Raw genomic sequence first — 26127 nt, forward strand, 5'->3', positions numbered from 1 at the left:
GTCAACAATGAATGAGTTTAAAGTTGCCAACTCTCCATGGTTGATAGTCTTTAAGATGTGGTACAGCTAAATATTCTTTATTATTTTTGCTTTGTACAAGACTGAATGGACTAATTCACTGAGCTCCATACATGTTTAAAACCCATCAGAGCAACTGAATACATACATTCAGTAAAAACTGCTTGAAGACTGACAACTTCCTAATTCGTGCGATTAAATAGTTTTACAGCTCACTGGGTCCCCCTAGTGGATATTGTAGAAATGCAACACAAATATTGAAAGCTGTCTTTTTCCAGCATATTTGATACACTGCTACAGGAAATAAATGGAAATCTAGTTTTCTTGCTTCCCAGTATCAGTGTTGACAGATTGTGGGTTTGTTTTACTCCTTTCCCCTGCAAAACCTTGTGTCAGATCTCATGTGTTTCTATAAATCAAACACGGGGGTGTGAAAGGGGATTTTTCAATATTTATTCTGACACACAGTCATTAACTGGGATTGTGTCGCCACTTCTGCATATTTATTGTTTCTAGATAAGAGAGAAAATAATATGTTGATGAGGAAGATGAAGCCTCCCACTCTGCTTCTCTTATGACTACGGGGAGGAATAAACTGAAAAATGGTACCAGTTTCTTTCTATATAGATCAATCAAAGAATGTGGTGGTGTTTTTTTCTCTTCCTTTTCCTGTCTCTATGATGAAACCCGTGATCCTACCACACTGCCAGGACCTTTTTTTTTTTTCCCCGAATCCCAGGGGAGGCTAGAATGGGGCTTTGGCTGCAGATGTCGGAGGAATTAAAGGACGCACACAGGTTTGGCACCGACTCTTTAGTTATAATTAAGACTGAATTATTCCTCGGCATAAAGATGGGTTTCTGACTTTCCATTCTCTCAGCCAGTACTAATTAAAGTCTCTCCCTCTTTGTATTGCATTGTCTGCAGTACAATAACAGCACTGAGTTCCTTGTGAGCATGATTGTTTGGGTTATTCTGCACGGCTTTAACATGTGGCATAAGCTGAGGTTGAGAGGTCTGAACAGAACCCCCCCACCCTTTCCAATTCACTACCACAAGTTAATAATAAACCTTAACCCCTCCACCACCTACTCACACACGGCTTCCCATCAGTGTTGCAGATGTTTCGTATTGGCTTCCTTCACTCTCTGTGAGTGCTCAGCTGAATCAGTTTATACTGATTAGCTGATTAATAAATTAAGCCTTGGGAAAGGATTTTGAAACCGCACTATAGCACTCTGCCCGAATCTGATCCCAGCTGTATCAGTATTGCTGCTTGGTTCTGGGGACTTTGTAGTGTGTTGTGACTTTTTAAGCACACAGTGAATGGTCTGTTCATCACAAGTTGACCATCTATTTATTTATAAACCAGTAAAATATAATACATATGTATAAAAACATGACAAAAATGTTCACAAAAATATATCACTTGAGTTCCTGTATGGATGCAGTAAATGCTAACATTATTAAATGTTCTTTTGCCAGCAAAAAGTTCAGTTGAACTGTGAAAGGTAAGACACTGTAAAAATGCATACATCACAACATTACAGGACATTTAAAAAGTGACCTTTCTCTATATGAAAGTCATTACATTCTATGTAACATCTTTATATAAAAAAACTGAGCAGTTATGGGTTGTAGTCTTTTTAAAAATCTATATACTTTTATGTGCATTTTATTTATTTTTCAATCAAAATCATCTTTGGTTCCCAAAATACAGAATGTAGCGTTTGCTAAATAAGACATTGAGGATTCGGGCTGGAAGACATCTTCCAGTGGACTTTAAATGAATATAATATGCGTCCTGCTGGGATTGCAGTGTCACTCAGGTTCCTTCAACCCTACACCGGTAACACTAGTCCTAGCTAAGACTTCGTTAGTTGGTACCCTGGATCAATTCATCCTGAGGCAGTGAGGACATGACTGGCACCCTGTCTTATTCTTATGAACAGAAAAGTTTTTTTTTTTAATGACTTTCAACAATCCATGGCAGTTTGAGAGATGTGGCCCATGTGAAAAGGCTACATCTCGCAAAACACCACATGCTGAAGCACAGTGTTGTTTCTAAGGCACGGTATGTGTGTGTTTGTATTTCATTTGTGTTACTTGAGTCTTTGTGATTGTAAAGTGGCACAGTGGTAGGTAAGGGGGAAGGCTGGTTGTGTTGTTACAGTACATAAAAAAAAAAAAAAAACTGCTCTAGAAGATTACAATTAGAAATCAACTGTCAGCAAGAGATGGATGAATGGTCCGTGAAGCCTTCTGAAAGACAGGACGCAGTTCTGAGTACACTAGCTGTGCTTCTAGCATTAGCTTTTGTAAAGCAATTGCAGGATGTGTGTATTTAAACTCGAGGTAATTAGGATACGTTTTTTTAATCAAGCCCTTATTGTGTCTGTTTATAGTACAAGCAAAACAAACAAACAAATAGCACAGTGGTAAATGCTGTGAATACTGCTAAAGAAATATATTTGTTTTCTTCCATGCTTCCACAACTGAATGCCTAAAGAAGAGAGTCTGTCTGATGCGTCACATGATGTCGAATGGGCCAATCAGCAGACTCACTGTGCAGTGGTTTAAGGCAAAGGGGTTGGGGCAGACAACTGCCACTGTGATTTGTTGCGGGGAAGAAATGAACACTCGGCAGAAATGGCCTTGGGTAAAGTTTCCTGCTGTCACTTTAAAACATGAAACATGCAAAGTACAAACATGACACAGTTATGAAATTTCAGGAGAATCCATCTGAAATGCTGAGGCTGTCTTTCTCTCTTCAGAAGGGGAATTCGAGGCCTGGTCTATATTTACAGCCAAACACGGTGCTTTGTACATAGTACTTCTTCAGACCTCAGTCTTGGGGGCAATCACCTTGAACAGTGTTTCTTTTAGGAAATTTCACTTTGTTTTTTAATCAATACTGTTTTTGTCCAATGAATGTTACAAAGCAGCTGAAATGTAACCGAGTCACTGCACACGATGTGTGTCCACCATGTGACATGCTGTTATTGGGTTACAGTCTCTGTGTGCACCACTCCTCTCCCTCTCATAGCTGGAGCACCTGACATTGTATTGTCCAGGATTGTCTGTCATGTAGGCACAGATGGAGGTAGACCACAAATTGCTGGATGCATCAATGGAAGTCAAAGGCACTTACTCTTGAAATATGCAGCTTTCTATGCATGCTTTCTTTGTGAGTCCGGCAGTTATGTTCCTGCACTGAAGAGCTGTCACGGAAAATATACTGGCGTAGAGGATTTGCTTCATCCCATCACACCTGTGGATTTAGCCGAGATGTTGGTGTGGATCCCAAAGCTTTATTTTCTCCAACTCCGTTTGGACGTGTCCTAGTGCTATAAATGATGCTCTGGGATATTCCCATGGGACAATATTAGAAGCTGATTTTTGTCTGTTTGCCATTGCTGTGACTCTTCTCAATGACAGCCCATTCAAATATTTACCCAACAGTTTCAAAAGTGAATTCTTATTAGGAGTCCTTACCTTCTGAAATGTTTTTCTTTTATAATGATGATAAAAAAACAGATTGTGTAGAACGGAAGTTGTGCTCGTCAATGTCTGCACTGGTAGCTTCTACATATACACAGCATATCTATTTACACAAAATGTAAACTTTGTAGCCCCTCCTGCATTCCTGTCTCTTTTATCTGCCATGATTTGGCAGGATTTGGTTGCATCACCTTGAGACCAAACCAGGCGTCAAGGTCTACCAACCGTCAAGCAACAACTTAGTAGTCTTGACAAAAATCAGTTCCTCTTTGAAGCCGTGTGAGAGAGTGTCCAAATGGCACCTATTCTTTGGCTTCTGAGACAGTGTATTTAATGCAGGGAGGGGAATGTGTTTGTGCACGTACGTTTCTCAGATTCGAGGTCTGCCTTTTTTCTACGACAGGGTGTTGAGATATTTGTTCTCCCCAGCCAGAGAGGTCAGGATGGAAGTCATGTCGCCCACAGCCATGTTGGATAGGCTGGACTGCAGTGTGAGGGAGTTGCGTGGGGTGGTGAGGCGAGAGGATGTCTGGGAGGAGCCCTGGAGAGGGTGCGGACTGAAGGACCCCGGCATCATGGAAGAGGATGGGTCCGAGTCATCAATAATGGCAGCAAAGTCTATCTGCGCATTCTCCAGGTCCAGGTTGTCTAGAGCATTGGACATCTGGACAGGTTCAGGGTATGCTAAAGACGCAGACTTATTTTGATCCATTTGGCCCAAGTGCGGCTGGCTCATGCAGATCCCTTGCTGGGAGTCCTGCCTGCTCAGCTGTTTCCCCATATCTGGATGCATCTGGATCTGCGCAGAGTAATACATAGTGTTGGAGATGGTGTTGTTGTTGCTGCCCGGAGGGGGGCCCGGGGTTAGCTCAGGATGCGGTGGCACGGGAGGCAGTCGGATATTCCTCCTGGGGCTGGTGGAGGTCTCATGTCCAGGGCTGAGGTGAGGAGGGCTGCCCAGGTACCCGGGCTGATGGGTCTGGCTGTTCTGTCGACTTATAGGTTTGCGCCCCTGTGGGGGTCTGGGCACGAGGTCCTGGCTGTAGCACTGGCTGTTGGGGCTCAGTAGGTCTTTGGACTGAATGGAGCTTGCTCCCCCGTTGTGTGACGGACTCATGAGGTTCTGGTTCTGGTAGCCCATGTAGTTGCTGCTGCTGTAAGCATGCTGCTGCTGGGGGCTGTGCTGCATCATCTGGACTGAGCCTCCCATCTCCATGCCGTCCACCAGTGGGGGTTGCGGGGGAGGTAGAGGCATGCCCATCTCACTCCGCTCTTGCTGGTGTTGCTGCTGCTCCCACATAAGTGCCTGTTGCGACTGCACGTAATTCCTCACCATCATCTCCTTCACCTGCATCATGGGGGTCTGGGAGCGCCGCCCGTCCCGGAGGGGTGACCCACACACCATCCCAGAGGAGCCCATACCTGTGCTGGGGAAGGCCACTGGCTGCTGGTTATCCAGCTGCCCTTGGAACTCACAGCTTGCGGCTCCCGGCCTCATCATCATCATCTGCCCTGGCGGCCCATAGCCCTGTGGAGCAGGCATGGGCTGCTGCTTCATGTTCTGGCAGGCATTCGAGGACTGGAGGGACTGGTGGAACTGCTGCTCAGGCTTGATAGCCTGCTGAGGCGGGACTTTCTGCGTGTTGTTGTTAAACATGGCCTGCTGGCTGTGGCCAGCATTAGACACGGTTAGACCACTGTGGTTCTGCGGTGGGTGCTGGATTGCAGACCTGTGGTCCTGATATTGCCCAGCGCCCGCCACCATGGCCGGCTGCAGCCCGTGTGGGTTCTGGTGTTGGGTCACGACGCTTGGGTTTTGCTCACCCCACTGTCCTGATAGGCTCTCGTTAGCATTAATTGGTCCCATGTTTGTGTACTGAGGGCCAGAGGGGCTCAACTGGCAGGTGTTCAACCCATACTCCGCCTGCTGCATCATGGTGCTCATCCCCCCCTGATGGATGACGTCCACCTGTGCGCTTCCCATATCCCTGCGCTGGCTGTGAAACAGCCCTTGCATTCCCACGGCCGGGTAGCCACGCTCGTTGCAGTTTAGGTTCTCGTGACCAGGGGACAGCTGGCTAGATCCCTGGGGGTAACCCATGTATCCCATGCCTTCACCGGGATTCATCATAATGTTCGGATCCCTTGGCTGGTTGTTGGCAGACGAGGGCTCCATTGTTGCCATGGCCTCCAACATGACGTTCTCAGAGATGCTCGGGGGACGAGGCGAGTACACATGGCGGGAAATGTTGGCTTCAGACCCTCCGAAATGCTGCAGGGTGCCAGTGGTGGCGTTCCTCCGGCCCATCATGGGCATGTTGACGTTGTTCAGGCTGCTGAAGCGCTGGACTTTGGGCACAGCTTGCTGATCGGCCCCAGACCTCACTGGGTCACTGGCCCTCCGCGCCACGTTGCCTGGTGCCTGGTGCGGGTGGATGATGCCTGTCCCGTAACTGCTGTAGTCATTGGCGCTGTTCCTGCGGTTGACCCCTTGCTGTAAGAATGGGGGCAGCGGCTGGCCGTGGAACTCGCTCATGAACCCCATTCTAGGGTTGGGCCCGGGGGGCTCCATGTTGGGTAGAGGTGTTGGGGGAGGCCCACCTGTGGCTGCTGCATATTTGGCCTTTAAACTGTATTGCTGTGCAGGGGTCAGGTTTGGGAGGCCTGGCAGCCCCCCTGTCCCTCCCCTGCACACCCCTGATCTCCGGCTGGATTCAGGGGAGTTGGGGTCCCCAGTGTCCTTGCCCAGGATGTTCTGGGGATGTCCTCCGATCAGGGACACATCACTGGAGCGGCGGCTGGAGAGGTAGGGCGAGACGAGGGAGGAGCGGCGGCTGACAGTGTAGGCGGAGCTCACGCTGCTGGTCCCACTGTTGCGGCGCTCGTTGTGCGGCCCTGGGGCCCCCAGGTCTGTGTTGGACAGCTCCATCACGCGACGGTTCGACAGCATGGGCGACGGCCCGCACAGGGACAGCATCTCCCCTTGGTTACCTAGACACAACACAAGAACCTCGTCAGGACCGTAGAAACATGACAGAAAATAGAAGTGAAGCAGAAGGGGGGTGACCAGTATTTATCTAGGTGGTTTGTGTAGTCCAGCCCTTCAGGTCACATGACATTTTCATATTTTGGAATGTATTTTAAGATCTAACAGTTCTGCGTGCTTTTTAAATGAACTGGGGAGGCAGTTTTGACCGTATCCTTTAATGATAATGGAAAGACCAGAAGCGGCTCTCTGAGGAGTGTGTGTCGGGCGGTGCCGTGAGGCCGCTCTCACCAGCCAGGGCCGGTAGCTTGGCGTTGCGGTTGGGGGGCGTGGGCCGGCGAATCTGTTTCAGCTTGTCGATCTTGAGGTTCTCCAGCCTCTTGAGGGCCTGGGCAGACATGCCCGCTGTGCCCACGCTGTCGCTGGCCACGCCCTCCTCCAGCACAGTCAAGTCCTCTAGGCTGCCTCCTGCATTAGCGTTCATCTCCACTCCGCTGTCGTTGTTGTTGGCGCTCCCTAGTGGTGACCTCTCACTGCTGCAGGAGGACTGGCCTCCCGGGCTGGGCTGGGATTTCTGGAGAGACACAGAAAGCCAGATGGCAGGGCGCTGTCATTTGGGAACAGTAGGTAACACTGTACAAATCTTCTGTGCAAGCATATTGGTGTGATTAAAAATATAATGACACATCTCTAGTACTTAGGGAAAAAAGTAAATGTATTGATAAATACTAGGAAATGAAATATTTCTGATATTTTAATATGATATGAAATGATAGTCAAGATATTTGTGTAGCTAGGCCACTGTGTACACAGTTTGTCATTAACACATGAAACCGTAATATGTCAAACTCGGCAACCAAACATTAAACTTTTCCATGAAATGTTTGATGAAAACATCCTTTACTAAATAAATCTGGCTTCAATCTATCCTTCACATCCTGTAACCTTTGAACAATGTTTGTAGTATTCGTCTAATAACTTCTACTTGGTGCTGCGGGGAACCTTGATTAGGTCCATCAATAAGGGTAAACATGTTTTTTGAGTTGGCTCCAACCTGCAGGTGTTCATAGTCTCACACAATTACTGGCAGAACAGCCGTTGCTGGTTCTGTCACGTATTGGGAGAAGAGAACAGCAGCATTGTGAGGCTTCAATGGGAAAACAGGTGAAAGTAGGAATAATCTTTTGCTTACGTTCACATTTACTTTGCTTTTAGAGTGACAGTTTGACTCATTTAGCCTTAAAAGTTTAGGGATAAAACTAAGGTTACATTTTGGGTTAGGCTCAGCTCGGGTAAGGGCTGCGATTCTACTGTGGTAGCAGACAAACATTTAGTTGTTGATTGGGTTTGATGTTGTGCTAAGATTGAGGTCCTGACTGTTGTTATGGCTAATAATAGGTGAGGTATTTTGTTGGCGCAATACAATGGTTATAATATGAAGTCTCCACTTAGACTGAACACTATTTTCTTTTTATGCTTATTAATTGCCATAGAGTTGCCAGTCAACCTAGGCAATAACATTAGGGTTGCTTTTCTACTGACTGAACTGGATCAGGTGGAGGCTTTTACAGGCCTAGCTTGTGGTGTTGGTTAGGGTTTGGATTTTTTAGAGGAGAAGGCTTCAGTTTCATGTTGCTGGTGGTTCAGTCCCTAAAAGCTACCTGATTTTTTAAAACATGTAAAGGGGATTTTTTTAAATTTAAATTCTGTTAGCTATATATATTATAATTACATACCACTAGTCATCTGACACAGGATATGCTCCATTTTAAAGAAATTGACAACTTTGCATGCGTTTCGGCTAACTTTTTCTCCATATGAGCAGCGCCATTTTGGATTTCAAAATGAGGCTATGATACAAATGTGACGTAGTGGCGGCCCACATTGCCTTCAGACTACCATCAGGTATAAATCTGTCTGTCTGTGTCTCTGTCTCTGTCTCTCGTCTATGGTAACGCGGTCACTGATGCTGACAGATGGAGCTTCTGGCTGGCTCACACACACTCCGCTCACACACACAATCTCCCAAAACACAGATACCCCTTCCCAAAGATTTAAATAATCAACTGTATATTTTATCTGCACTTCTGTAATTTGAAACTGTGTATTGTGACCGATTTATAATTTTGTACTGTTTTTAGCACTTTTGTTTTGCTCAACTATCCTGTAAGTCACAATGGATAACTAGGGTGTCTGGCAAGGAATAAACAATAACATATTTTACAGACTGCACAGCCTTTGCAATTTTATGTCTCGTGAATCAATCAATTGATACATAACAAGGTGAAGTGCCTGCTACACAAGCTGAATTTGTTGGACCTTTTATCTGACTGAATGCGATCAAGAAATGATTTGATCGGTCTGACGTCAGGTCCCATATTTACAGCCCACTGACGGGCAAATTGGTGATCTTTTGGGAAGGGGAATAATTTTACTTCCTCCTCGTCATCTTGATAGTGATCTTTGGCTTTTTTATGGTGTTCACTGTGTCGTGTACAGCCAAAAGCCACACAGTGTGGCATGTTTGTACACAGACAGTGACTGCCTACCCCAGCAGCTGTCAGTGTCAGGCAGACACACAGCCTCTCCGCACTGTGCGGCTGCAATGACGTCACTGACTGTCAGCTAGAGAGAAAATGGCAGCCGCCTATGTGTTTATATATTTATATTTATAGCAATATATACAGCTAACAGAATTTATATCAAACATGTTGGGGTGCAGATCCCCTTTAAAATGTCATCCATCACATTAAAACATTGGAATGAAAGCGTGTGTTTTTTGTTTTTGTGAAGTTAGTGTTTATTGTGTGGTTCACAGGCAGTCCACTTGAATGAGCTTCAGTTGCTCTGCCTTAAAGTGTCAAATAAACAATGTCAAACACTGTCCAACCTGTAGGAATGCTTTAAGTCTGTCATTCCCATGGGTGTTACTGTAGCAATGGACTGTAGGTTAGTTTCCATGCCCTAACAGAAAGGCCCCAGAGCCGAGACTCACCAGTGAGGTGTCCGGTACGAGCAGTTTGCAGTCCTCCCTGCGGCTCTCCTCCTTCTCCAGGTGCAGTTCCTGGCCCAGTCCTGAAGGGGGCAGGCTGGTTCCCGGGGGCCGGGGGCCTGTGTCCCCGCGGTGTTTCTTGGTGATGTGCGCCTCGGGGCCGTGGACGGTCTTGACGTGTTTCCGGAGCGAGCTGGGGTCAGTGTAGCGCTTGGTGCAGCCGGGGATCTTGCACACGTAGGGTTTCTGTGCAGGAAAGCAATCTTCAAGAGCACTGCTGGTACCATGCTTTTTATGTTTTCCTTTAGCTTCCTTAAATTTGCATAGAAGTACAATCATACAAGTAGCAGGACAGTGAGATCTAAGATGTGCAATGCGTCATTTTGGGTCAGAATAATAATCTATAATCTTGGCAATCTTGACTAAATCACACAACCCAGTACGATTTTATGTCTAGAATACTATAAAACTCTTTATACGGAATGGCTGACAGAGTGGCTAAACTGCAATGTAATGCCTTCTGATGGTGGTCTCAGAGTTGTGAGTGGTGCGGTGGGTACCTCATTGGAGTGGGTCCTGTTCTGGTGCTTGGCCCGGTCCGAGGCATTGGAGAAGGCCTTGTTGCAGCCCTCATGTTCACACACGTACGGCTTCTCCCCAGTGTGGGACCGCAAGTGTGTCTTCAGGTTCTCCAGGCGAGAGTACGCCTTGTTACAGCCTTCAAACTGCAACACACACATACACCACAACTTACTGTAGCCCTCGGTGGACCAGACACACAACACAGGCTTTGAACAATGGCTGTACGGACTCCACCCCCCCTTTGCCCCAGTGCTGTCACTCACAGTGCATTTGTGTGGTTTTTCACCGGTATGTCGTCTCATGTGCACAACCAGCATGTACTGTGCCTTGAAGGGGCGCTGCTCCCGTGAACAGTCCTGCCAGTGGCACACAAATTCCTTCTTCTCCCCATGGATGTGCTCATTGTTGATGTGCTGCAGAGGGGGACACAAAACATGCATGTAATGAGCTGAATACAAACTTAAACATCGTGAGGTGCTAAAACAATACAAATAAATCTCCCCAGTGTTTGTGGCCCCGGCCCCCTGCTCACGTGTACAAGTTGCTCCTGTGTGTCAAACTCTTTGCTGCAGGCCTCCCAATGGCAGTTGGTCTCGTAAATGGCCTCAGGCTCTGGCTTCCCATCCTCCTTGTCTAGGTCCTCCCGTCCATCCAGCATCCCCATCAGAGGGTCCTGCAGGGCACAGGACACATGGACATCATGACATGCTTCAGCCACACACACGCGTGCACACGCACTATGTATGTGTCTGCAACACTCACACGTGAACCGGGGGGCGGCTCTACCTGTGTCCCTGTGGAAGAGGGGCTGGGCACGTCCCCCTCCGATCTGTCCTCCAGGCCCTTCACACTCAGGCTCTCCAGAGAACCGCCCATCACTGGCTCTGTCTTCAACTGCGAAACACACAACACATACGTCTGACTCCCGCAGAACTACCAGCTACCAGCGCTGCACTGAAAACGACCCTCAATATAATTCATTGACTCGCTTGTATACGCACACGCTTGTATAATTATATAATTGAATGAGAACGAAACTGACTTCATAATTGAACAAAATATGTAAAGAATTTGCAGATGGCTTATAAAAACTCTGTCCGGTAACGGCTGGAGTGGGCAGTGCTACTCACGTGGCAGTGCTTCGGAGGGCCATGTAGCCGAGGGTTGTGGGGCAGCAGGCGTGGGGGGGGCGGGTGGCAGGACCCAGGAGGGTGACCGAGGGGGGGCCCGGGGCTGAACATCGAACTCTGAGGTTTGGCTTGGTGGTTCATTGAGTTGGAGTAGCCCATCGATGGGCTGGAGCAGTAACCCAGCACACACAGTCAGCCAGAGAGAGAGAGAGAGACATACAGCAAATTACAACACTTTACCAAATCAAGATTTAATTCACCATAAGAAGCAGCTGTTTGCTAACTGCAAACACTATCAAGGACAGGTTTGTCACTTGTAATTTGTGTGAAGGTTAGAGGTTTTGATTGGGTCTGTAGGATGTCTGTGTCTTCGATTAAGTGTGTCTCTGACCTCATAGCACCCACTGACAGATGCCCGTAGGAGCCGTTGGCTGTGCCACAGCGGGAGTTGATGAAGGCCACCAGGGAGTTGGGCGAGGTGCGGATCATGGTCTGCAGGTCCATACTGGCGTCCGAGAGGGGAGAGATGGACAAAGCGCGCTTCTTACTGAGCTTCAGCATGGACCGCGGAGTGGAGAACCGAGAGCCTGATGGACAGACAAACAGACAGACATGGATTTAGAGAGCCGAAGGGTGCACTTGGGAACTTGGGAAAGGCGACATGGAGGAACAGTCAATACTCACACTGCGCAGGGACAGTGGGAGACGCACATGGAACAAGCAAGAAGGGGAGTGTCAGAGAATGAGCATTTGAAGGACAAGGGGGGCAGGGAGAAGGCAGACAGGGGAGGAACTGTGGTGGGTGTGTCTGTGTGACGAGTGACTGGATGGCAGATTTTGATGCCTCTTACCATCCATAGAGCCCATGTGTTCATTGCCAGTTGGGTTCATCCCAAAGCCATGGTGAGTGGCCATCAGGTTGTTCTGATTGCAGTATGGACCTCCATTACCCCCTACGGGACACAAAAGAGTTGGAAGGAGTGCCACAGCGTACTGAAAGGGAGATGGTTCTCAGATGGGAGAAATGGGCACAGTTTTGTGCATCTGAGTTTCAACTAATCAGACATTTCCAGACAGTAATGGAGGTGCCGCTTCACAAAGGGGAGGGCCACCTGTTAAGGGTCCCGTCGAGCAATTCTAGGAGTGAAAAGAAAGACTTTTCTTGTGTACCTGTCCCAGTTGTCAATGCTGGGATCAATACTATTCTCTCATCACCTCTATGTTCAGGTGTTTTTTTTGCTTTGATCTCTGTGAACCCTCTTCCCTGGCACTGTTTCCCCTGTTCGGTTACCTGGGTGTTTTTCTCTCTCTCGCCCTCACTGGGGTGTACAATTACTCACCCTCGGCGGGAGGCAGGCCGCGATGTCCCATCATGCTCGACGAGGGGTGTCCATGGGGCGGCCGCAGGTAGGGGTCCATGCAGGTGCCCGGAGTCATAGCAGGGGGCATGGGGTTGTACATTGTCCTACCATCTGCAGGCTGGCTGCTGTGAGGAGACGAGGGAGGAGGACCCAGGGAGTGGCTCAGTTCAGTGAATTCAGACTATTACTCTGTTTAGTTTTTTCTTTTTGCATTTTACTTGCAGAAATGCTTAATTATGAATAATTTCAGCTGGGTTTAAAAAAAAAAAAATCAGGACATTGAAAGGATTTGGTTCAGTCATACAGTGTGCCATAGTCGCCACCAGAGGGGGCTGAGACCCTACTGATGTGACATGTAATTTAAGGCAACCAGGATGTTAGGGAGACAGCTGCAGCTCCTCTCAGACTTCTCCTTTCACGAATGGAGCTCATGAGTTTGTGTGAAAGGAAGGACGGCCCCACTGCCACCTCACTTCCTACATCCATCAAACTCCTACGGTTTCACGCACTGTGCTACAGTGTACCACCGTTGGCAGCCCTCCTCACTACTGGTCTCGTCATCCCTGATGCCCCTAACCATTCCTGAGCCATGTCTCTCCCTCAGTCCGGTGAAGAGCAGCCCACATGTCCAAGTGTGTCCCAGTTAACAGTTCTCTCAAGAAAGTCTTCCTGTACTCAGCGTATTGAGTTGTAGCTCTAGCCTCCTTAACTAACTGCTAGTCGGGGTCACTTGGTGCAGAGCTGAACACACTTATAAAGGGAGTGTCAGTCTGTTCTTGACTTTGTTCATCACGTGAAGATGAAAACACTGTCTGTACACACATAAATATACAGTGTGTGTAATTATCAATATATCTTTCATTAGGATGCTAAGGGGGTGAGACCCCGTTTAGATGTTATACACATTTTTATGATCAATATGATTTGATATGTAAATTACATGTATTACTATATTTGCTATACTTTGTCTTTCTCATTTCTCACACTCAGTTCTGGAGAATACGTTAAATTGTCTTCCAACTTCCAACACTGATAAAGCCGGTGCAATCAAATTATAAACACAACTTTTTAGAAATGTAGCTTTTGCTTTATCCATTATCCATAAATTAATTCCATGTCATTTCTGCAGAAAACTTTGTTTTTGGGCAGACTATTAAAAAAAAAAAAAAAAATCTGCTGTTTCCCATGTGAAGCAGTCTTGTGTTGGAATGTTTGGGACCAAACCAGGTCTCTCAGTTTCCCCTGCTCTGTGCAGACACTCACTCTCTCTCTCTCTCCTGCCTGATTTTGCCTGCTTGTCTTCCTAGTGGCTGAGAGCTACACACAGATTAGGTGAAACATGAGTCAGGGTGCAGTCATGCACGGCAGTCCATGGCTGGGCTGAGCCAGGACGTAATTAGCAGCTGTCATAAAGCGGGCTGACACGGTGCTCTCAACCTGGGTGGTATTGGGAGAGGGGGAGAGGGGAGGGCCGAGAGGAGGGGCGAGAGGGGCTAAGCTATCCATCTCCACAAAGCCACAACAATGTAGTGACAGGCAGGCCGTCCCTCAGTTAGTGAGCATCATGCAAGACCCCTGCTGGCCACTTAAAATATTGTGATGCGTTTCCCGCCCCCTATGTCACAATTGTTACAGTAAAATGTTAGTAGAGTCTCTAAATATTTTTTTCTTGTTCAATCCATGACTCTACTAGTCAGAAACTCTGTCAGTGTAGGATGATTTTCTCTGACTTTTCTCTGTTTCCTGTTGCAATACTTCTACATCAAGATTGTTTGGTACCATAAAGTTGAATGTATACTACCTGATTAAATCACACCTCGATAACACCTGAGCCCCACAGCACATGTGTCAGCAGGGCACCCGAGAGACTGCAGTTCAGAGTGCTAGTCATGGGGCCTGGGGCCTCAGCCCTGTGAGGCAGGAACCTGTCTTTGTAAAGGAGAGCCAGGGCCAGATTTCCTAAGCCTCTCACATGAAACATTTGTTTTTGTTCCCAAGAAGGGAATTGAAACCTGCTGATTTATTTAACATTACAAGATTACAATGCTCTCATAATATGAATTAAAGGGTTCTTGCATGGAGCTCAGTCATTTAGTCACTATAAACAGCAATAGCGAAGGGCTTCAGACTTGTAGCCATGCTGCTGTGAGTGTAGAAACATGGTCCAGCCATTGACTTGTGTTGTGACAGGTTAAACGCCCATTACAAGAGGCCACACATGCCCTCACAAACCGAGTCTGTGATGAGCTAAAGCCTGCATCATCCTGGGCCTCCCACAGTTAGAGGGTTTCTATGAAAGGGCCTCACTATAGTGTTCAGAGAGTGAGCAAGGCTGTGTGTATTGAGGTGGTGACACGCAGGCCAGTGGGGAATCAGTACGAATGAGGTGTTAGAGAGGTCCTGCCTTGGGACTTACCCCCTGGCTGGCTGACTGGGGCCAGACTCGTAGTGATACAGGCCCTGGTGAGGCTGCATGTCGACTGGCATTGGAGCTTGGAATCCTGGGATACCGCTGTCAAGCCCTGGAGGACCAAATACAGCCAATCAGTTTGGAGCTATATGAATCACTTATTGCACAAACATACATTTCTATACACTTATGGCATACGACTAAAGGTTAGACCTAAAGAAAACCGGCGAATTGCAAATAACAAATTTGTAGCCTATCACATTTTGATTTGTAAGTAGTAGAAATGAAACTGTGATATGGTCGATGTTTTGATTTTGTCTAGCACTTAGTTATGTTATCTAATTATCTGGTTTTATATCAAATAATGTATTCTTAATAAACAGCTGTGTTTACATGTTTGAGAGACACTGGCAATCAAAGCTATGCCACCGTGATAATGAGATGGTAACTTGTGATAGATATGTGTATTATATGAAATAATACAAAACTGAATTCAGTCAAGGTTAATTTAAGCGTAGCAGTGGTGGTGCCTGTGTGCTTTGTGTTTTCCCTCCATAAAGAACAAGACACACAGCAGCATTGAACCACAGAGCCCGTCAGCGCACAATCTGAGAATCTGGCTAGCTTGTAATAATGAAAATAAATTAGACACAAACAAGACACAAAACAAACCGCCTTAATGTTGTAAGGCAGGGAAGCACAACAAGTCTAGTCACTGTGTCATCTGAAGACCGGACAGCTTTAATGAAGAGGATGTTAAAAATAAACAAACAAAAAAGGCCAGAAGTTGCTTCGCTATGTTTTATACAACACAGGATTAGGGACGGAAAAGAACGACTTCCTTGCACAAACTCATTAAGGAAACGGTTATTGTTTTATTGCAGTACCATGAATAACAAGTACGGACGTGCGGGGTTTCTGATCCCGGCACTGTGTATGCGTAATTTACCCCTGTAAGCCACAGAGCACTTATACTGGCCTAACTGCTTATTACACTAAGTAACTTTGCTAAAGGATGTATAGTACACTTTAAAGGGGATCGACTGTGGGATATAGCTTGTTTATTGAAGTAATTATAATGCCATAATATAGCGAGTGATGTTGAAACCATGATTTAACTTTACCCTTTACTGAAAAATACCGCAGTATCTAATCCTTCAACTGCAGTATTTTTATTGCAATAGTCTACAGTATAGCTTTTCATTATCCCCCCTCTCAAAAAAAGCTAAACTCTTATTTTTATTTTAAAACGCACTCTGATATTATACTACAACTGTGTGGACAGATGGTAACCGCACTTATGTAAAAGATGCCATTTTTGAACTTGCAGACTTTATAACTATGGTGAGATTATGCCAACACAGGTATATTACATTTCAGACCTGACTTAAAATAAAGCACTACTGTTCAAAAACAAAAGAAAACCAAAACAACCATGTGTGTTAACCAGGGTGTGCACTAAACTTTCTGTGTCCAGTCTGAGAGAGAGAGCACAAAATGTCCTTCAGCTGTCTTCCCCCAATAAATACCTCCACAGGGATTCCTAAGCCCCAGTTCACAAGCACACCTGCTGTAATAGTGGGATGTCAGTGTGACTGCAGGGTAGCTACTCCGCATTTACCACACGGATCCGTGCCTCTGAGCGTCTCTCTTTACTGCCCTGCAATGTCAGCGCCCAGCTGTGACAACCCAGGGGGAGACTGTCGGAGAATCTAAGCCCAAGCACAAGCTGCTTTGAACTTAGATAGCCGGGGGAAGAATTCATTTTTTGGGTAGGTTTCGGTGTCCTTTGGCATTTGCCACATACACGCCCCTTAAAATCATATGAATGGTGTCATCTTTAGTTCAAAATATATGTATTGAATGAATGCTGTGGTATCTAGGCTCAGGCACAGAGCATCAATCTGATGTGAAATAAGTTGTGTGAAATTGGCTTGTTTGACACTGTGATCGGAAGCCTAATGATTAACAGTTTTGCACTAATGTGCTGAGATGTGGCCTTTGACTTCAACTCAGACAAACGAAGAAGACAAGTCTTGCCGTTGATCTGCGGTGCTGTGTAATCACTAACTGGCTTAAACGTCTCCATGTCATGAGCAATCAATAGAGCTTTCATGTGGCTATCCTTTGGGATTCCTGTGTGTGTGTGTGTGTGTGTGTGTGTGTGGTGCGCTCCCTGCCACAGGTGCTATGGACCGCTATTTTAAGTAAATATTTAATGACAAATACAGACCTGGTGTGGCAGCATGTGGTGCATAATTTGTGGTGGAGGAGCAACATATTTAAAACCTTCAAATAAATCAAAAGTTAACTAAACAGACTCTTTTTTTTTCCTTCTTTTTGAAGGGTGAGGTTTTCAAAGTCCCTTCATTTCCTGTCTTGATCGCAGCGTAGCAAAAGAAAGCTAATCCAGACTGGCATCCAGACTGATTTCTACAATTAGAAACAATTTGCTGAATACAACCATAATGCATGAAGAAAAAGAAAAAATGTTGGAAACCAGTTCAGGCCCGAAACCAAAGTCAACGTGTGGTTTGCCGGTCTCACACGACGGCTGTTTTGCGACCCATGGCAACACATGGATACGCTTCAGTGTTTGGCTGCTGACGGATCATTTTGTACAAATGTAAAACAAAATATATTAGTGGTGTGTAAATGTTGTGAATTCTGTGTTTTCCCCCATTTATTGATTGATTGATTGAGAATAGGGGATGTTTCATTTGTAGCTGTGCACTATTTTTAATCGGTTTAAATAAAAAACTTGTTAGAAAACAAAAATAACCTGTACTCATGGGAGATGCTCGCCTTTGAACTCTTGTCTTTGTAGCTGAGACTTTTCCCTCAGGCCGTCGGGATGCCAGCGCTGCCGTTGTCAGTCATGGCTCAGTTCTTGTACCGGCCTGACTTACAGCTTGCCTCGGTGAACATTTTAAGGTATGCTCTCTTCAACCAGTGAACCTGGCTCTTTTGAAGACCACTGTGGACCAATGAGAATGCGACAGGAGGGCATGGCCTGTGACATACCCGGGGAGGCTCTCTCTCCCTCGGCCGCAGATTGTTTACACATCAGAGTACATAAATTACACATGGGACCACTTGCTGTCATTGTTGGTTTGTGTAAAGGTGTACTTGCAGGGCTTTGTGCGGGAAGAGAGCCTGCCCTTTCATAAGCAAGCATCGCCTTCAACACGCAGTATAAACAAGCACTGATGTGTGGCAGTCTAAACAGCCCAGCCGAGCCACTGGAAGTGTGTGCCTGAACAGGGCGTCTCAGCTAATCCCGGCAGGCTTTCCCAATGGCAGGACACAGCATTTAAATCATACAAATGCAGGCCAGGGCTGTTAATTTGGAAGATGGAACTGTGCTGGCAGGACATAATGGGAGTCTCCCTATGATTTTTTCTTTTTTCTCACTCTCTCTCAGGGTTTTTAAACAGACACAACTCCCACCAGGATTCCCTTAAATGGAATCAAAGTCAGCCATCGCGAGCGTCCGTGTGTACCAGAGCCATGATCCACATTGACAATCAGATGTTTGTAAACGCTGAAGTGAAGTGACCTGAGTCGAGCTGCATTTTGAACGTGGAATGGAGAAGTTTGGCCACTGCGCCCCACTCTCTGTTTACTGTGAAACAACAACAACGGCAGTAAGAAAACTGTTGCCCAGACCACGGCTGTTTCTAAGGATCTTATTTCTTGAATAATAATAATAATATCTAAGGCTTTTCTGCAATTTTTGGCTGTATACAAGACACAAGCACGTACAATAATACAAAAGGATACAATACTTAAAAACAGTCACACACAAACAGCACTTCTGTGAGTAAGTTTCTCTTTCTTAACCTCTCCCTGTCCCTCCCCCCCCTCTCTCTCTCTCTCTGGAGTCCTGCTCCCCCATTCCTTCTTTCCATGCAGCCTGCCCCCCCTCTCGTGGAGTAAAATTACCAGCGAGGTGGGTGTTCTGGGGTTTGTTATGACTTGGAAGTCGATAATGGCTGATATAATGTAGCCAACCATTCCTAATGTGGCTCAGCCGGGGGGGGGGGGGGGACTCTGTTTTGTTTAGTGCAGAAGAGGGCTGGATTTGGGTCGTGGCCAATCGGAGGCAAACTCTACCTCTTTGCTCTTTCTCTTTTTTTCCCCCGCTGTTGTTTTTCTTCTCTGTGGTGAACCAGTTTTTTAATCTCCCTTTCCCCCCGCCCCCTGCCCCACAATCTTACGTAATCCACCACAATCGGGGTGTCTGATATAGATAGGCCGCTTTGAGTAGTAAAAACTGCAGCAAGAAGTTCAAAAATAAAACACAAGAGTAAAGTCCTCTTTTCCTTTTTTTTTTTTTTTTTTGAATGAGTAAAAGTGGTATTAGAAGCACCTGAAGGCTATTAGTTCATTTATTTACAGCTTGGTCAAAGAATTAAAAAAAAAATACTGGATAATGTTCAAAGCACAAATGGAGTATTAGGACGCAGTGTATGAAGTCATGACCAGTGATATAAAAAAAATACAAATAGAGATTTCGACATGGAACAAATACCTAAACCTGCAGGAAAATGTGACCGTGCACCCTTTGGCCTTTAATGAGAAACCCCTCAGCACTGGTACCAGCTTTTTTCAAACCGTACTGTTAATTGTTAAACAAACCGAGAGAGAGGTCTGAGAGCAGGTAATTAGTGAATTAGCGCTTTTGAACCTCAAGTGTAACAGATGTCAAGACCCACAGCTGCCTGCGCCTGAATACAGCTGTGCACAGCCTATGAATACACTTAATGTTTGTCCCCCCCGATTATTTAATTTTGTTGACTAATTAAAAGTGTGACACATATGTCTTGCTGACTGTGCACAAAAAGGAGAAATACTGCACATTTTTATAAGACAAATTGGACTGGGTTTGGATTTCAGAGACCAGATTCAATAATTACGTTGATAAATAACTGTACTGTTCATCTTGGTTATACTTAAAATCCCTGTGCTTCATAGTTCTGTATGTTATGATAGCTGCCTTTTGCTGCTGTTTGGCAAAGGGAGAGCTGTGCCTGAGAATGCTGCTTGGCAGCCCTAGTGGTGGGCAGGGAGGGGACAGTGCCCTGGCTGCCACACTGGAGAAAAGCCTTTTGCGAAGGATGGGAATGTAAAGGGTTTACATTAAATGTGTGTGGGATTTAAAAAAAAAAAAAAAAAAAAAAACTCCATCATCCACAGAGGTGTTTGCAAACATTATTCTGCCTCCAAAATCCCTCTGCCTGTGAAGTGCTCTGTGGTGATATAGCCAGGCTCTGGGCCCTGTCCCGAGAAAAGCCTGCAAGTGTTACCTGAGCTTGGGCCTCCAGATATAAAAAGGCAAACCCAGGGCGCCACCTTAGCCCCAGGTGTCAAGGTTTTCTCCTGATACCACTAAGCTGGGTGCTTAGCTGGTACCTTTGTTGTGGCCTGACACTTAAAAACATTTTAGCCCTCCCACCCCCCAAACACACATACACTATTTTTCCACTGCCCTGCCCTCCAGCACTAGTAGGCTCAACCACACAAGCCAACTCTGTGGAGAGATGGGCGGCTGTGGGCTGGCACAGTGTAACCCAGTGATCCTCTGGGCTTCACCTGTCATGGTACTGTCAGTCTGTCTGCTCTTCTGGTATTTCTCTCGCTTCAATAGATCCCCCAAAGTTATATCTGTCAATCTGCAAAAATTCTCTGTGCTCCGTCACCATTCTCCATTCATTGTTGCATCTCAACACGCGTTTCTGTGGGTCCTTACACTGTGCTAATAATATAAACATTTGTTAAGTCATGTGTTCTTTTTGTTTCTATAGATAAAACGTATAAATATAAATATCATCCGGTGCTGAAAATACAAATGAACTGTAACATCTGGAAGTTGAGGCTCCTAATCACATTTGTATTGATAAGTGTCATCCAGTCAGATGAATAATACTCTTGACGTGTATATGTTTTAAAAATTAAATTAAACAAAATTATTAAACAAAATTTGATATAAATGGCATCTTCTGCCTATATATTTTTTTGTTTTAGCTCTTTCCATGTAACTCTCTACCATAGTTGAAATGAAAACAGCCTGGCTGGTGACACGTATGTTATAAAGTTATAAAACTCCACGTCCATTTTACCAACACACTCCTACCATGAAGAATGCCATTCCAACACAACCTCACCCCTGTCAGTTATGAATAATATTACAAGAACATATTACAAATAAATATGACTTTTGAGTGATGGCCAGTTTACCGGTTGGTCCTGTCTTTTGCCCATGTGTAACACTACAATTCACTGCTTCGTCCCCCACACACTGCAGAAGGTCTTGGCATGAGTGGGACTCCCCTGACCTCCTTCTACCAGCCCAAAAAACTCCAAGAACACACATCTCATTCTGCCCAGTACTGTTCCTGGGTAAATAAGCACAATCTCAGATGATCAACCCACATTTTAATAAAAGATATATGTATTCCATTCCTTTCATATTTCAAATCCTCTTCTGATTTGAGTCTATCAACTCTATCTGTCTTTCAAATAATCTCCCTTCTCTTCCCCATCTCCTGTGTCCCTGCCTGTCCATAGCCCATTCCTCTTTTCTCCATGCACCCTCTCTAACCGGCCCATTCATACCACCTCCCACCGTGTCCCCAGTCATCTGTTACTCTCTTCTACTCCATCTCTCCTCTGCTGCTCTGCAGGCCTCCCACCCACGATCCTGCACATACCTGTGGTTTGCTATGTGTGGCTCCCCTCCCTCCTCTCCCTCTCTCACTACCACAAGCTCACTCATTCTCTATTTTGCTAACTCCCTCATTCTTCCTTTCCCACAGTCGTTTTTCCCCCTTTCTACCTTTCTCTTCTGTTTCCGTCTCTCTGCCTTTGCTATTTTCTCTCTCTCACTCTCTCTCTCTCTGTTTTCCTTTCACTTCTGTCCTCTCTCTCAGTCCACATCCTTCGTCCCCTCTCTGTGTTGTTCCTCCTCCCTTGCCCTGTGCATTGCACTGGGCTGGCAGTGCCCCGACCACAGGCAGCTCTTTGAAGTCAGCCTGTAGAAACACTGGAGGGCAGCCGGAGAAGGCGGGTGGGGGGTGAGTGGGTGGTGGGAGGCAGTCAGGGTTCTTACGACCATGAACCAGTGAGTTTCCACAGCTGGTACACAGCTGCACACTCCGAAAACATCTCAAAAGAGCGCCGTCATCATAAATCTGCATTAACCCATCATACACCATAGTTGTGAAAGCCCTTATCCCTCTACAGCGAGGTCATTCTGGCCAGTGATAGACCCATTAGCGTGGCCCGCAAAGGGTTGTGCTTCTCCATGGCAACACGACTGTTTAACGCCAGCCTTGTTTAGGGGTCAGTTTGTTGTTGTAGTGAGACACTGCTGCTCTCTGGTTGTGGTGATTCAAGGGACAGGCAGCATCAAAAAATATTATTTATTTATTTAAAAGCAGTGCAAATATTAAATATTTCACCCACAACAATAATAAGATACAATTCCAGACAGAGCATAAAGTATATTTATCGGACTATCCCAGTAGTCGAAGGTAAACAGAGTGTATTTTGGCCCAGACTGGCTTGACTAAGGGAACGATGCCTGGGCCCTGTGGACGAGGCCATCGGACCCCCCCTTCCCCTAGATGGAACGAGCCAAGGAGCTGATGCAAAGGTGGTGCTGGGAAAGTGCCTTTGTTGCTGGACACTTCTCCTTGGGAACACAGACACAGATTGCGACATGCAAACCATGCTTCACAAAGAGAAGGGTAACGTTTTTGGCCAACGCTTTAAAGAGCTTGACGCATCAACATAGTTTTCATCAAGGAAACCACTGTCCACTAATCGTGCATTTGATTACAAAAAAACAGGCAATCAACACAGGCCTATCAAGTTACAGAAAACCGCAAATATCACCGCCTACTCCAGCAGCTTACCTGCTGAAAGCTTTATTCTATAAGTCCATACTAACAATGCATTAGCAATTCTAAAAACAAAAACACAAGGCGGACCCTTCCTTCAAACCACCAGGAGATACTGTACAAATGCCAAGAGGGTCCTGCAGGTCTGTCAGAAAGAACTTCCTCTTCTGGGAACAAAAACAAGATAAGGGGGGAGGAATGGCAATTCATTCTAAAAACTGGGATCCGTAAGATCGTGTTTGGCCTTTGTAGACATCCTGCGTAGAAGAACGGGCAGCGGATCACATTTTTATGTTCACTAACTAGAACAGAAAGAAGAAAACTTCTCTCCTAACTCAGACACTGCACTGTGCCAAGTCCGCTGCTCTGTACAGCACTGCACTAGAGCACGCTGCCACATGTACCTCCAGCTCTTGTGTGGTCTACACAGTTCATAACTAATATAGCATTTACTTTAATATACAGATGTGCGGAGAGAAGAATATCCGGCGCTGCATTAGTTTTAATTTGACAATCCCGGGACCTCATGTTGGGGTTTGGTGTGACTCAGAGCTTGGCAGTGGTTCCCAGGCCTGACAGTGCTGTTTATGAAAACTGGCTCGTCGTGAACCAAACAGATTCCATATCACGAGATCCAGAGGACGGACAGAGGCCAACCCTCACGTTGCCTGCGATGATGACTGCTCGCAACCACTGTTTGATGTGAGAACTTATTCACAGCATTACAGTGACTTATTGTCTCACCATATATCCAGTTGAAAGAGTGCCCACCCAGCCCTGTCTTCTCAACTATTCCGCTTCTTGCAAAAATTCATTTCAGACCCGTACCCGTGATTTGATCCCATTTTTTTAATGAATTTATCTGTCTGTACTTTGCAATTGTTACTCATCATGGGACTATTTATAGCACCCCACGGTAACATATCTAGTAAGGCTCACTCACAATACAAGAGTGCTTCTATAAAAATAAACATTGATATGAAAACTTAATCTTCAAAAAACAAATTGCAAAGGTTGATCTGTGGTATAGAAAGGAAATTGTACAGTAGGGAGTAATCAAGGGAGGGAGAAAAGGTAAGAGGAAGAACTGTTCCTGATCCTCAGACAATTAGCTACAGTATTCACTCAAGAACTTTTGTTCTTAAATTAATTAATACAATTACTCAAAACTAGTAAAAAAAACTTAAACTTGTCCATTCTACAATTGCAAGTAATGTACAGTATTTGGTAGCAATTGCTAGTAATGTAAAATTAAGTAAATGAATTATTTATGTTCAGTTTAATATAATAAGTGATGTTACAGCAATGCACTCCACATGTCATTTTAATTATTAGCTGATAAGAAATTCAAGTAGGCTAATCCAGTTACTTGGTTTAAGCCAACCTGATAGAACAGGTAAATCCAAGGAAATGTGCAGTAATGAAAAGTAAATAATAGTAATCCGTAGTAATATGCAAAATGCTTTAATTGTTGTAAGTAAAATAAAAATACGACATACTTAATTTTTGTGAGTGTAGTCAGCCTGCTGGCCACTTGATTACTGACCGAATGTGGACTGTACTGGTTCTCTCAACCTATTTCTCTCTCTCTGTTTCCTCTGCCTCTTCCCTCGCTCCCTCTTTCTCAACACCTGTGAGCAGAGCAGTGTGAATTCCCAGAGATGTGGCTTGTGTAAGGCTATTGTCTAGGGCTCCTAAATCCTGGAATGCCATTGTTCCCCCTTCACACAAGCCACTGGGAATCACAACAGGCCCATAATTAAGTGGAATTTACATAACTGAAAGGCGACAAATCACCTAATCAGCTCTTTACAAAAAGTAAGCAAGAGCCAAACAGGAGGTCTGGGGGTGTGAGAGGATATCATGGTATCCCCTGATAAACAAGCAACTTAACACAAGTGCTTGCTAAACCTCTTCTGAGTTAAGTGCAGAGTGTCACTGTTTTAAGTGTAGGTTACCGAAGGAAACGTAACACTTGCAACAAACAGTTTAAGTGTTACAGGACACGGAGAGTGGTTTTTTTTTCCCCTTTACTTGAATACAAATTTAAGATTGCAAAAAAAATCACTGCGCGTTTCAGGGCAGGCTGAGTAAATATATCAAATCTAGTGGGCATATTATTAATTTAGGTTAGACATTTTATTGCCTGATTGTGTATATTTCATGATCTGCTCGAGCTGTTTCACGTATAGTTCTACAATTTCAGTTGTCTCCTTTTTAAAAGATACTTTTCCTTTTAGACAACAATATTTGTAGTTATTTTTTGGGTTGTTTTTCAGCTTACACTGTACTCAGCTTTAAAACGACCCAAAACATACTAGCCACCTCCACAGAGCTGAGAGATTTCCGGGTGATTTTGAGCAGGGTGTTAGGAGTTGCTGAGAGACACAGCATGGCAGATCAGAGTTGGTTGTGCCAGGTGTACATCGCCAGAGTCAGTGATGTGCAGCGCCGGCCTCCTTAGCAACTGTGCGGGACGTGGAAACAAGGGGTCCCAAGGAGGCAAAAATCTAGTGCTATTGAAAAGTTTCAACCACTTGACAACTGGGTTTGATCTGAATTACAAATTGTATGTAGTCACTGTAAACATGGCACAGCAAAATATTATATTTTCTTTTCCAAGCATTGAAAAAAGACCTAAGCAATTACTGAGCCGGATGAATATAACTGATATTAGGAAAGGAAAGACCAGACAGAGGAAATGGGAGGTAATGTAAAAGGTTGTGCTTGTAAAGTGCAGTTTTGGAGCCTACTGTACAATAACTATTATTTGAGTGTAAAGTTCATAGCAAATGCTATTTATTTTCTTCCATAACACACAGAAACTGACCGGGGCATCACCGTCCCAGTGATGTCCCACAGGAAGAGCAACAAACACACACGCACACACACAAGATCACTACCCAGCAATCTGTGTGCTTATGGTTGCCATACAGAAATCTCCATACTGGATGGCAATCAATCAGGCAGTTTAAAAAAAAAAAAGGAAAATTAAAAAAAGAAAAAAAACCTGAATGCCAGAGATGAAATGGAAACAATCTGCGAGTTCTGCGCTGCGCTGTAACTGGGCTGCATCTGTGTCTCAGTCTGTGTGTGGCATCCGTACCCCCCCCTGTCACAACCCCCCTCCACACACACACACACACACACACACACACACACACACACACACACACACAACACTAGGGTCATAAAGAGAGAGAGAGAAAAGAGGGAACAGCAGAAATCCCTGGTGGAGGGCAG

The 26127-nt window shown here is 45.4% G+C and overlaps 1 protein-coding gene across 1 annotated transcript in view; it reads right to left on the minus strand.

Moving 5' to 3' along the window:
• Positions 1-1358: 1358 nt before the first annotated feature.
• gli1 (GLI family zinc finger 1) overlaps positions 1359-26127 on the minus strand; it is a 53960-nt gene continuing 29191 nt past the window's right edge. Inside the window, exons 2-13 of the mRNA XM_066708412.1 lie at positions 14987-15092; positions 12550-12695; positions 12061-12162; positions 11601-11796; positions 11210-11375; positions 10866-10973; positions 10612-10752; positions 10343-10492; positions 10058-10222; positions 9501-9743; positions 6797-7079; positions 1359-6510 (exon numbers count right to left, since the gene is read on the minus strand). Coding sequence (XP_066564509.1) covers positions 3914-6510; positions 6797-7079; positions 9501-9743; positions 10058-10222; positions 10343-10492; positions 10612-10752; positions 10866-10973; positions 11210-11375; positions 11601-11796; positions 12061-12162; positions 12550-12695; positions 14987-15057 — 4368 coding nt within the window. The 5' untranslated portion in view covers positions 15058-15092 and the 3' untranslated portion in view covers positions 1359-3913. The remainder of the gene's footprint in view (positions 6511-6796; positions 7080-9500; positions 9744-10057; positions 10223-10342; positions 10493-10611; positions 10753-10865; positions 10974-11209; positions 11376-11600; positions 11797-12060; positions 12163-12549; positions 12696-14986; positions 15093-26127) is intronic.

Source organism: Amia ocellicauda, chromosome 7 (assembly GCF_036373705.1).
Source record: "Amia ocellicauda isolate fAmiCal2 chromosome 7, fAmiCal2.hap1, whole genome shotgun sequence".
Lineage (NCBI taxonomy): Eukaryota > Metazoa > Chordata > Actinopteri > Amiiformes > Amiidae > Amia > Amia ocellicauda.